Genomic DNA, 12636 nt, shown 5'->3' with positions numbered 1-12636 from the left:
TGGTGAAAGTAGGAGTCCATTTTAAATATACATAATCTTTAGAAATAAAGGAAGTTTCCCTGGAATATTTCTGACATTAGTCATTAAGAATTTGAATACTTAAAATTTAAATTATATCATTTAACTTTGAATCTTCTTCTAAAGTATTATGTATATCAAAGATTACAGAATTCCTCATTCATCAGAGAAGGGTCATTTCATTTCTGGGAAGTATTTGGACATGTTTATTTTAATAGAGTATTTCAATAAAAAGTATTCTAGTATTTTACTTTAATTAAAATCATTGGTATAAAAAAAAATCTGTCTAGCTTGATTAACCAGCACCAGGGTTACATTTCACAAAATTTAACTCCATTTTGTTAAGAATTTTTGTTAGAGAATTTAAGTGTAAAGATTCTCAATTGTACTGTTTAGTTTTTACGAGAAGAAAGAATAGAAGAGGGTAGAATAGCATGAACCATGATTCAGAAGGAACAGTAATTATTCAAAGGGTTGGAAAGGAAGAAAAAGTGAAAGAGGCTTAAAAATAAGACAAAACCATTTAATGCATTTATGGGAAATTTTATACTCTGCATAAATAAAAAGTATAAAAGTTTAAGGCACAGTGAATATCTATATAAACATTACAAACTGGCCACTGTTGGACAAGTAAAAATAAAATTCAAGAAATGTAACGCCTTCATAAATCATTATCTTCCTTCTACTACAATCAGAAAAGTTTCTGAGTCAACTCTTTTACATCTGGTGCCTCTAGAGAGAGAAAATTCAGGTCACCTTTAGATACACTTGCCTTTACAGAATACCCAAATAAATATGAGTTTGAATATCTTCTTGAATGAAGATAAAAACAAGGGGAACACATCAGATTAGCATTCTTTACTGGTAAACTACAATTTATGATGACATTATATAATCTGAAGATTAACCCTTTAAGCACTAAATTATATAGTTTATACCCATGACTAAAAAGATCACCATCACATGCCATGAACCACCATACTATGAATCCATGTAACTGAGGATTCCAAATAATTATCTTGCCTAAATCCTTCAAATTTCAATTGAAGAACTTAGTGGTCAGATGCTCACTGCTAATAGACCTCCATAATAAACCCACTGCACCTATGTTGTTTGTTTGAAGCTATACATTAGGCAGATATATTTAAGATTGAACTTAATGCTATTTAGAAGACTATTAACAACCATTAATCTCTAAAGGCTCTTTAAGTTTGCGAATAGGTTTTTAGCAGCCCTGTATCTAAAATATACATTTCTCCTTACATTAAAAGTCAAAGTCATACAGATACCACATAAGATTCTGAACACATACAGGAATATTTTCAAAATTAGTTTCATATTATACTTTTGTGAGGTCTGCTAATGGAACAGTGGGTACAGAGATGGCCAACCGGGTCAAGCAAACCATCTACTGTTGCTACTTCGAAGTGGTTAATGACAGTTAATTCCATTATGCCACCACTGCACCTTGTACAATATTTAACAGTGAACCCCTGGAGGGTTAAGTCTTCATTTGTCCCCCAGTATCACCCTGCAACTACTTCACCCAGAGGAGGCATTCAGGATTGAATGACTGACATAACCAGGATGCCATGTGGATAATCACTAGGTATTACCATTTGAATACAAATACATTGATAAATTTATCCCACAGCTAGTGTTCTTAGCATGTTCAAACTTAGTTATTTAAATCTGAATAACTACTGAAAGAGAAAGTAAGATTAAGTAACCTTCATTAAAAATGGAAACCCATCTTAATATCTGGTGTTATAAACTCAAACACCTTCCCATGAAATAAAGTTAATTCTCAAGGAAAGAAAATTCAAAATGCTTTTATCGTGCTCCTTTTATTACACTCAGTAAACCATCCTTAGTATGAAATGAATAGTTAGCTATATAAATATAAGACATAACATGAGAAAATCTAGGGGAATAATCCTCATTTTAATCTGAGACCACAAATATCAGCTCCAGTTAGCCTTAATCAACAACTTACCTATTTTTTTCCTTACACAAAGACAAGCTTGATAATTTAACTCTTCCTAGTTGGTGGTTAAGGCTCTAGAATGTCCTTACTTTTTTTAAAGATCATTTTAAAACCAAAGCACTAATTTGACACAGTAAAAGCACAATACAAAGATCCAAATTTCATATCTGGCTTTTGCTAGATAGAGCTTAAGAATAAAGAAACATTCTTCCCTTTCCTGATAATAATTTAAAATATAAATAATTGTATTAAGTCCCAAGATCCATTGAATAGAGAATGTGAAAGTTCCCGGTATAAAAACTACCTTAGAAGTCTGATAGTCATTTCATTCTACAGAGGGACAGAGACTGGATTTTGTTTGATTTCTGTAATTACTTCACAATCTCCCTCCATTTCAAAATTGAGATTCACAAATGAACTGGATGCCAGTGTTTCTGGTTGATCGGACTGAACAATGGAATCAGCCTTCAGCTTATTTTGTTGGTATTGTCTTTCTGCTTCTTCCGACATCCTATTTTCTTCTTCTTCTTCTTCCTCCTAAAAAGAAGTAACAAGAATGGTTGAAACATAAATGTCCAAATGGAACAATATTTTTCTCCCACTTGCAGCACCCAGTACAATGAAATATAGCTTAATTGTGCACATCAATCTTAGGAAAATCTAAGTATTACAAAATTCTAAAATATATTCTAATCTGATAAAGAATGACTAGAATGAAATGCCTAGTGTAAGGGGGCTATCTCTTGGACAGCTAGAGGATACACATCTTCATTATGCAACCCATTCAGTCCACAACAAATGAAAGTGAATCAAGAAAATGTAAAAAGGAGACATACCTCCTTCTTCATCCGGTAATACTCATCAATTGCATACTGGTATTTTGGGGTGCTGATGCCCAAAACAGATGCAATCTTCTCTCCAAGAAAGTCACAAACTAAAAATATAAAAGTTATTAAAAAAAAATACAAAAGTCAAATGGTTTATATAATTCCATGTACATTTCTTGAGCCCTTTCTATGTGCAAAGCACTTTAGGAATACAAAATTTACAGTCCCTGTCCTCAGAGAGATTATCAACATTCAGTACATCTTATCTGTGTATCTTCCTTGATTTCCCCAAGAAACACTAGTGGCTCCTTCTGGGCTCCCAATAACACTGCTGGTAATAAGCAGTCAAACAGAATGAGAACAATGTCAGCGAACCAAATGGCAAAACAGCAAAATAACTGCTAACAGACCTTTTCTGTCCATGTTCACAAACATGAAAACTGTATCTAAATGAGCATAGCTGTTTTTCAGTCCTTTTTTTTCAAAGCACATCCGGAAGCTAAAGAACGAGTTAAGGTGAAGTATAAGTTAGATTAGTATCTCCAGTGGTAGCTAGCTAGCTGCTGAGAAGGGCGTGACTGAACTCCCCATTGTTTTTCCTTCATTTCTAAAACACGCTATTTGGCCAAGTTCCTGTTCTGGGAATGTATGATACTGGTTATACAACATTCAAACAAAAAAGCAGTACCTGAGAGGGTGGATGTGGCAGCTCGAAGCATGTGAAACCATAAGTAGGGGCCCCACGTAAGTTTTGTCTGCAACAAGAGGTTAGGTTAGCAACCTTCATACTTAAATTTATTCTATATATCTAGGCCAGGATGAAGCAGTCAAATGCTTGGTGGGTACATAGAATATTCTATAGACAGTATAACAAATAGGCTACAATCCAATAAAAAAAATTAAAATCTTTGTAGACAGAATGTCACAAAGACATTTAACATTCACCCATACAACTACCATCACCTTAAGTCCATGGAATAACCCAAAAAAGTGGCAGTCACTGAAATGGAGTTGGTAAATCACAACCTTGATTATTTACGAACTGATAATCCAGAGCCTTCCTTTCTCCTGTCTTGCTCCCCCTTTTTTTTTTTTTCTGTCTTCAATGTTCAGAAACACATCAGACTGTGTGTGCAGTCAATTGAAAGGGATCTAAGGAATCATACATACAACACACTTCTGGTTTAGTGGTGAACTGAGGTTCAGAGAAATTAAACAGGATAAGTGAGGGCATATCAAATGAACTTTTAATGGTAAGAAAATAAGTAACCAGTAAGTGGCAAGATGAGTTTTTTTTGTTAATTTAAGGATTAAAAAGGGACTAGACCATGCAACCCAAGGAAAGTTTAACATATAACTGGCAGGCTAGAAACACTGGCAGACTGCAATCCACACTACACACCTCATAGTTAACCTTGGTGCTGTAATTCCATAGAATATTTCTATAAAGCTTGACACATAGATGACAGTTTGCCTCTATGGAGGAAACTGGTCATAGGAGCATGCTTCAATATACCATATTTTTATTTATGAAAAGAAAACACAGTATAGAGCATAAGCTCTATCAAATACATTAGTCAATGTCTCCATATTGGTTTCTCAGAGAGAAGAAAAAGATAAGCCTTAATCCATAATCTTCTTAGATAAGATATGCTGATGATTATAAGGGCCTTAAAAAACCAAATACAAGAATATCTGTAAGACTGAAAACCACAGACACCAGAAACTGCTTCTTTTCTGTTGGTGAAATGGAAGTATCTTCCTTTCCTGATATCTGAAGCTGACAAGGTTGCCAATTTCAGGGTTATTTCCTTTCTTCCTGGTTAAGGAAAAATTTTCACCTGAGGGCTTTCAAAGTCATTTTGAGTGGACACTATCTGTCTAATCAAGTTCTCATGCAAATTACTTTAAAGAATAACATCACATATTTCAAATATTTTTTAAAACGGCTATCTGTAAGCCTGGGCAGACAGGCTAAAGCAGAGAAGGAAACAAAATGAAAAGTAGGTGATAGTATTTTTGAAAGGACACACAAGTAAGGTAGCTCCTTAGTCTCTCTTTACACAAGAATGGATGTCCAAGCAAACAAATACATTCAAGAAAGTACTGTGTATTTCTGGCTCCCTGATCAAATCTGCTATATCTTCTATATTCAGAGCAGAAGGCATTTCTCATGTGGGATAAGGGTTAGTTCAGGGGCTCTGTTTAATATGCTCTAACACTAGTGTTTACGTATGTCTTTTACAGCAAGTGGGACAGTGCAGAAATAAAGGGAATGGAACCAATTTCTATAACACATAGTAAGTGATAGGGCCAAGAAATTACTTAGAAAAAGATTCAGCAAGCTTTTGAAGGAAAGTACGTATTTCTCACTGGACCAATTCTCTTGAGGTCGTTTCTACAGAAAATAATTGCTAACGTCCAAGCTGTAACTACCAATGGGTCAAACCTGTTCCAGAGCTAAGACACTGGATAGAGTTCCTGAAAACCATCTATCATTGGCACACAAATTTTTACAGAATGAATGAATGGGGCGTTTTGTTCAGACACTGACCTAGAGTCTGCTGGAACCCTGCCATCACTACCAGCATCACTACTGCCACCACCATCCCAGTAACAGGAGAACTGGGACAGGATCTAGAGTCTTCAAGACTTCCAGTTTATGGGTGCAAACTCTAGCAGATTCATTCTTTTCTTCAAAAATTTAAGTATCTATTTCTTTCTGAATAATGATCCATCTCTTCCGTAATAAGGAACTATTAAGCCTTGCTATCTTGGGACTTTACTGGTGATCTAGTGGTTAAGAATCTGCCTGCCAGTGCAGGGACACGGCAGGTTCAATCCCTGGACGGGGAAGATCCCACATGCCGCAGAGTAACTAACTAACTACTGAAGCCTGCATGCCTAGAGCCCTTGCTCTGGGCGATGAGAAGCCTGAGCACTGCAATTAGAGAGGAGCCCCCGCTCTTAGCAACTAGAGACAGCCCACTGCAGCAACAAAGACTCAGCACAGTCAAAAATTAATTAAAATTTTAAAAACCTTTTTAAACCTAAGCATACATGTGTTTTACAACATTATTACACTTTTTCTATCCTGCTGGTTTTGCCATTTACTATACTGAAAATATTAAGCATATTTCTTAAATGCTTCGATTTCTACAGGCAGAAAAACTAGGCCCAAAATATAATCATTTGGAAAGCTCTCCCTTCACAATGTAAAACTTCACAACAGAAAAGTTACCAATAAATATTCACCAGTAATATATGAGACTGTCCATTCCCTTCTACCCTCATTACAGTATACTGTCCTTTTCCTTTTTATTTATTTACTTTTATTATTTTGGCCATGCCTTGCATCTTGCAGGATCTTAGTTTCCCAACCAGGGATTGAACCCATACCCTTGTAGTGGAAGCATGGAGTCCTAATCACTGGACCACGAGGGAAGTCCCACGTGCTTTTCCTTTTTTGAAATTTGATAGGCAAAACTGAGCCCAGATAATTTTTAGTTCTGACCATATTATGAAAGGCATCAATCTGTTTATATAGGTAGCAATTATGTGCATAATCAAAGTTTTAATGTGTAATAGTTAAATACACATATATATGCATATTTGAGGAACCCTAAGCAAAACTACCACAGGTTAAAGGAATTACTGGAAATACATTTATTCTTAAGACACGTCTAAGGTAAAAATCTGAGGAAAATTATAAAAAGACCTAGGTCTCCATTTCTTACTTTCTATCAGGTACCAAATGCCAGGAGTATTATTCTTAAATCTTTATTTAAAATATCTGGGCTTATCTTTAACTGAGTCAGTTCTACAAATCTTCTATATAAATACAGGCCAATACCTTTCCCAAATTGCTTTGTTCTCAGATTTATGATGCATTAGAAACAAACAGAAAATGGACAGTCTGCTCTTCACATTAAGTGAAGCTAGATCTGTCTTCAGTGATTAACACCTGAGAGGGTAATTGGTACTTTGCTCAAAAAGAAAACAAGTTGGTGAGGATGCAGAGAAACTGGAACTCTTAGTTGCTGCTGGTGGGAAAGCAAAATGGTGTAGCCATTATGGAAAACAGTGTGGAGGGTTCCTCAGAAAATTAAAAATAGAAATACCATGTGATCTAGCAATCCCACTTCTGGGTATTACCCAAAAGAACTGAAATTAGAATCTCAAAGAGGGATTTCCACTCTCGTGCTCACTGCCGCATTCCTGACAGTAGTCCAGGTATGGGAACATGAAGCGCAGCGGCAGTCTCGTCCTGGCCACAGCAGGGTGACTACTCCACGGCCGGCCAGGCCTGAAAACCAGCTCGGACTCAGCATGCTGCCTTCCGGTGAAGGAAATAAGGACAGGTTTCTCATCACCCAGGTTTCCTGTCTTAGTTTAGGCATAAGAATTCAAACAAATTCCAATGACAACATGTTACATACAGGGTAACTTACAATTTTAAGAATGGATAGGGACTTCCAGCAAAAGAGTAAGAGTAACCCTGAGGACCCACGACCCAGTGAAACTGGTGAAAATTATTTAAAATGAACATTTAAAGCCTTTGGAAATGGTCCTAAGGCTATGTGACAAAGGAGTAAACTAATCAAGAAAATAAAGGAAAATGTGGTAAGAAAATGAGAGTATGCAGTACGTGAACCAAGATCATAGGCCTTCCCAGCAAAGTGAAATGGAAACTCCACTCCAGACTAAGAACACAGGGCTCCTTCTACCCCCAGCTTCCAACTAGAGGCCTTTCTTTCCAGGAAGAACGGGACATTAACCAGCATTTCTCAACCTGCCCAGAAGCTATCTATTCCTGAGACTAACTTCCAGGTGAGCGCGGTTGACAGGGGAGGGCTCCCTTCTTCCATCAGCTTCCACTAACACTAACGGAGGCTCTACCTTGAGCATGGTGCAAGTGAGAATACGGGGCACTGATCCCAGTCCATTAGCCAGTGGTTCCATGCCAGAAGAGATGAGCCATGACCTAAGGCTTCCACTCCCAGCCTCAACTGAACATTCAGCTCCTAAAGTAGGGGGGTCACAGAGAAATGCACTACTATCCCTACCCCCCAACTCTGGAGCTCTACCTAAGGGATTTTCCCCAGGAGGAAAAGCAGGCCATCAGACAGATTGCTCCTAATTTCTGCCCATGTGAACTGACTTCATCTGCAACAGAAGTGGAAAAGTCCAAGCTTAAGGATACTCTCAAAATCAGTGAAGATTTTGGTAAAAGGTACTTGGGAAGAAATTCTTCGATTCTATCAAGATACAGGATCAACTGTAGTTGATCAGCTAGTTTGAAGCATAGAACAGCAAGTGAGGAGGAAACAGAATTCGTTAAAAGAACCCATAAACTGACTAGACAAATAAACTGGCAAATATTACAACAAAATCAAGACCCTGGGAGTGGAGATTTGGGAGGAGGCAGAGGGGTGCACCCAGAGTTGTTACAACATATTATCTAAAATGTCTAGTTTCAAACAAAAAAGTATGAGACATGCAAAGAGACAGGAAAGCATGACCCATACACTGGAAAGAAAATAAAAAAGCAGACAACAAAACTACTTGTGAGAGTGACCAGATGTTGGATTTAACAGGAAAAACTCAAAGTAGCCTTTATAAGTATGTTCAAAGAATTAAGGAAACCATAGGGCTTTCCTAGTGGCTCAGAAGGTAAAGAATCTGCCTGCAGTGAGGGAGACCCAGGTTCATGGGTTGGCAAGATTCCCACGAGAAGGGAATTGAAACCCCCTCCAATATTCTTGCCTGGAGAATTCCACGGACAGAGGAGCCTAGTGAAATACAGTCCATGGGGTCGCAAAGAGTCGGACATGACTGAGCGACTCACACACACGAGCACACACACACACACACACACACACACACACACACACACACACACACGTAAAGAAATAAAGGAAGGTATAATAGCAATGTCACATCAAGTACAGAGTATCAATGAAGAGAAATTATAAAATAGAACCAAATGAAAATTCTGGTGTTGAAAAAGTACAATAACTGAAATGAAAATTTTAATAGACGGAAAAAGAAAGTGACAGAAATGAGGGGAGAAAAAGACAATTCAACAGTAATAGTTGGAGACTCCAACACTCCATTTTCAATAATGAATAGGGCAACTAGGCAGCAGATCAACAAGGCAACGGAAGACAAAGAACACTATAAAGCAACCAGACCTAACAGACATCTATAGAACACTCCACCTAACAGCTCTTCCACTGCATGAAACACTTCTACAATATTCTGCATGCATTTGGAACTGCCTTACAAGTATACTGTGTTACAGTCTTTTGAATATTTGCTACAATAGAGAATCTGGTTCTGATTTTTTTAGTAACTAAAATTTATTTATTAGAACCAAATCTGAAGAAAAACTAGTAATAACATTTTCTAAACCAAATCTGAATGAATAATTCTCTATTCTGCTACTCTGCTTCATTTTCTTCATAGAACTATCCAGAGTCTGGTAATTATAGTATATATTGTTTGTTACCCTTCTGGCTACAGGTGTAAGAGCATAAATGTACAGTGCCCATTGCTGTATCACCAGCACCTAAAACAGTACCTTTAGAAAGTCAGTCAATATTTCAGCAACTGAACTCTCCAAATGACTACTTAGAAGGGCAACATTCCCTCTTTAAAAATGTACAACTAAAGAACAGCATGCATATTATCTATGGTGAAACAGATCACCAGCCCAGGTGGGATGCATGAGACAAGTGCTCCGGCCTGGTGCACTGGGAGGACCCAGAGGAATCGGGTGGAGAGGGAGGTGGGAGGGGGGATCGGGATGGGGAACACATGTAAATCCACGGCTGATTCATGTCAATGTATGACAAAACCCACTGAAATGTTGTGAAGTAATTAGCCTCCAACTAATGAAAAATAAAAAGAAAAAAAAAAATGTACAACTAATCGTAATTTTATAGTTACATCTTTTATAGTGTAGAAATTCTTAAGTTCAGCTGGTGAGGAACACAGAGTTAAGAACTATAGACTCCTATCTTCGAATCAAAACTTGAGGCGATATAAAAAAGAAGTGACAACCATCAGTGGTATAATATTTAATACAAGGGACAGGAATTCAAGCACTCTGCTTAGTGAAGTAAATCTGAAAGAAACCTATCCATGCTGACAAAAAACTTCTGACTCTCAAAAATAAACTATTCACGCTACTCAAGATAGGAAAGAGGTCCAGCCATACTGTGTAAAAATACTGCTTTCTACCAAAATCATAACACAATGTTATAACCAGATACAGTTTATTTAAACCTCAAAAGGTTCCTTCTATTCAGTACTTAAGGGAAACAAATCAGTCAGAACAAAACCCACTGACAAAAGGATCATCAGTATCACACCTACCGGATCAACAGTAGGCAAAACGTCTTTCTTCTCCAAGCCATCGACTTCATCTTCATCTGTGCTGTATTCTTCCATTGTTTCACCGCTAACAAAGTGGATGACTCTCCTTGGGACTTTCTTCTTTTTTCCTATGACTCCCAGTTCTACATTTTCAAAGCCTCTTTCATTACTCATCTAATGTCAATAATAAATCAGGAAAAGGAGAGTTTCAAGTGAGATTAATTTTCTTCCATATAACAACAACAAAAAATAGTTGGGGTTGCTTTATTTAGGGAATAAAGAAATATAAGCCAGTCTATAAACAGTTTTTTAAAAAATAAGACAGGTCACACACACAAAAGAATATCAACAGCAAAAATGAAGAGTTTAATGAACTGAATAATAAAGCAAACCTCTTGCACACTCACCACCAAGGTTAAAAATAAAACTTAACCAATTAAACTTTTTAAGTCAAAAGCTTAGAAATCAAGCAGCACACTTCAGGTCATAGCAATTCCAATGCTGTATAATATGTGAAGATATGCTGGACATCAATAATTTTAAAGACTTATAAAGGAATTAATGTGCAATATCAAAGGAAAATCATACAGATAGATATACATAGGTTAGATATGTAGTATAAAAAAACAGTTTGTATTAGACAACCCTGATAAGTCTTTAGATTTGAGTTAAGCTATGTGTGAGCAAACCAAAACCAGTGCAGCTTAATTCTGAACCTCTCCTTTTCTCAAAATGGAAGCCCCAAATTCAAATGCCTTTTAGGTCCAAGCAGGTTCCAAAAATGAGTAAATACTGCTATAGATGAAGAGTAGAGCTTTAAACAAAAGCATGCCCCAACTAAAGACATTAAAATTGAAAAACTTTAAAGCACCATGCAGGCCAAATAAAACCCATTTGTAAACCAAATCTGGAAAACAGGCCACCAGTGTTCTATATGAGAACTTCCAGACTTCTCAGTCACTAATATATACAGGACAACAGTTTTCCTGATAGTAAAAATATTTTTACAAATTTTAAAACTATAATAGTCTAAGGAATTCTAATTATATCCAAATTTCATTTCTAAGGAAACACTAATTTTACCTCATACATACGGCCAATGTTCCAAAACTTAGAGCAAACACATTTTGTGGGAGAGGATGAAGAGCTTTTCCTTGCCATCTTGTCCCAAGTTTAAATTCCTAAGAAAGCCTCTCTTGTATCTTCTTAATAAGAGATTTCAAAAGAGCACAGCGCAAGTAATTGTAAAGAAAAATCTGACAACACTGGCTACCCCTCGGGTTAGGTACAAAGACGGAGAAGGAGGTACAGGTAAAGGAACGGTCAAGTGGGCTTTTTATGCTTTGTGTATTTTGTTGTTGTTTTATTTTCGTGATGAGAATATGTTCATGTATTACTGGTTCAAATTTAAACCTAAACCAAAACCTAAACCTAAAATGACTACCATGCTTAAGACTTCAAGTTGGTGGGACTGTCCAGGAGAGTACAGAGTTCAAAAATTTCATCCTCTATAAGGATTCTTTGTGACCCCAGGGACTGCAGCTTGCCAGACTTTCCAGTCCATGGGATTTCCCAGGCAAGAATACTAGAGCGGGTTGCCATTTCCTTCTCCAGGGGAGCTTCCCGACCCAGGGATCAAACTCACATTTCCTGCATTGGCAGGTGGATTCCATCTGCTAATGCAGGAGATGTAGGAGACACGAGTTTGATCCCTGGATCAGGAAGATTTCCTGGAGGAGGAAATGGCAACCCACTTCAGGACAGGCCACAGTCCACGGGGTTGCGGAATGTCATATGTGACTGAGCACAATCATAAGGATTCTTACGGTTGGAGATACGCCAACACATAATTTAAACCCATGATTGTTGTTCAAACCAAGAAAAGTTTTTTGAATTGCACCTGCAAAGAGATGGAGTTGTACTGATAAAATAATGGACTTGCCCAGAATTGCCCAGTTATGCAAGTGTAAGTAACTTTATTCTTATGAATTATTTCCTGTTAACCCTCTAAAGTCCTTCTTAGAAAACAGATATGGTTCTTCTCTTTCCTTCACTTTCCAAAGGTAAGTTTAGTCATAGGCCAGTATTTGAATCCAGGTACATCCAACCCAAAGAACCCATGCATTGTTCCATGACTCACGTGAACATCACTGACAGCAACTATAACTGGCACAGAGCAAACGGAGATAAAAACCTTGACAACATGGCCTATCCATAAAATAACCTGAAAAAACAAAACTACAATTCTCCCTAGCTGTCCTGGGGTTTCAAATATATGCTAGTCCTTAGTAAAGGAAAACCACCCCTTTATAGTGTCCATAAATAAGACGGACAACAAATGGCCCACCCACACCATCGTTCTTCTATCACCAATCCCTAAGCATGGTGAGCCATTCCCACCCAATCTCATTTTTTTCCCCCTTC

General features: G+C 37.3%; 1 protein-coding gene across 3 annotated transcripts in view; it reads right to left on the bottom strand.

The window, feature by feature from the left end:
* Positions 1–539: 539 nt before the first annotated feature.
* LOC133068109 (signal recognition particle subunit SRP54) overlaps positions 540–12636 on the bottom strand; it is a 71792-nt gene continuing 59695 nt past the window's right edge. For 2 of the 3 annotated variants that reach the window (XM_061159166.1, XM_061159165.1), the window contains 4 exons: positions 10213–10386; positions 3521–3587; positions 2842–2939; positions 540–2542 (listed from right to left, as the gene is read on the bottom strand). In XM_061159166.1, the coding sequence (XP_061015149.1) occupies positions 2336–2542; positions 2842–2939; positions 3521–3587; positions 10213–10386 (546 nt within the window). In that variant the 3' untranslated portion in view covers positions 540–2335. The remainder of the gene's footprint in view (positions 2543–2841; positions 2940–3520; positions 3588–10212; positions 10387–12636) is intronic. The other variant, XM_061159167.1, reaches the window with a different exon arrangement.

This window comes from Dama dama, chromosome 13, assembly GCF_033118175.1.
Source record: "Dama dama isolate Ldn47 chromosome 13, ASM3311817v1, whole genome shotgun sequence".
NCBI lineage: Eukaryota > Metazoa > Chordata > Mammalia > Artiodactyla > Cervidae > Dama > Dama dama.
This window is presented reverse-complemented; position numbering and strand designations above follow the sequence as displayed.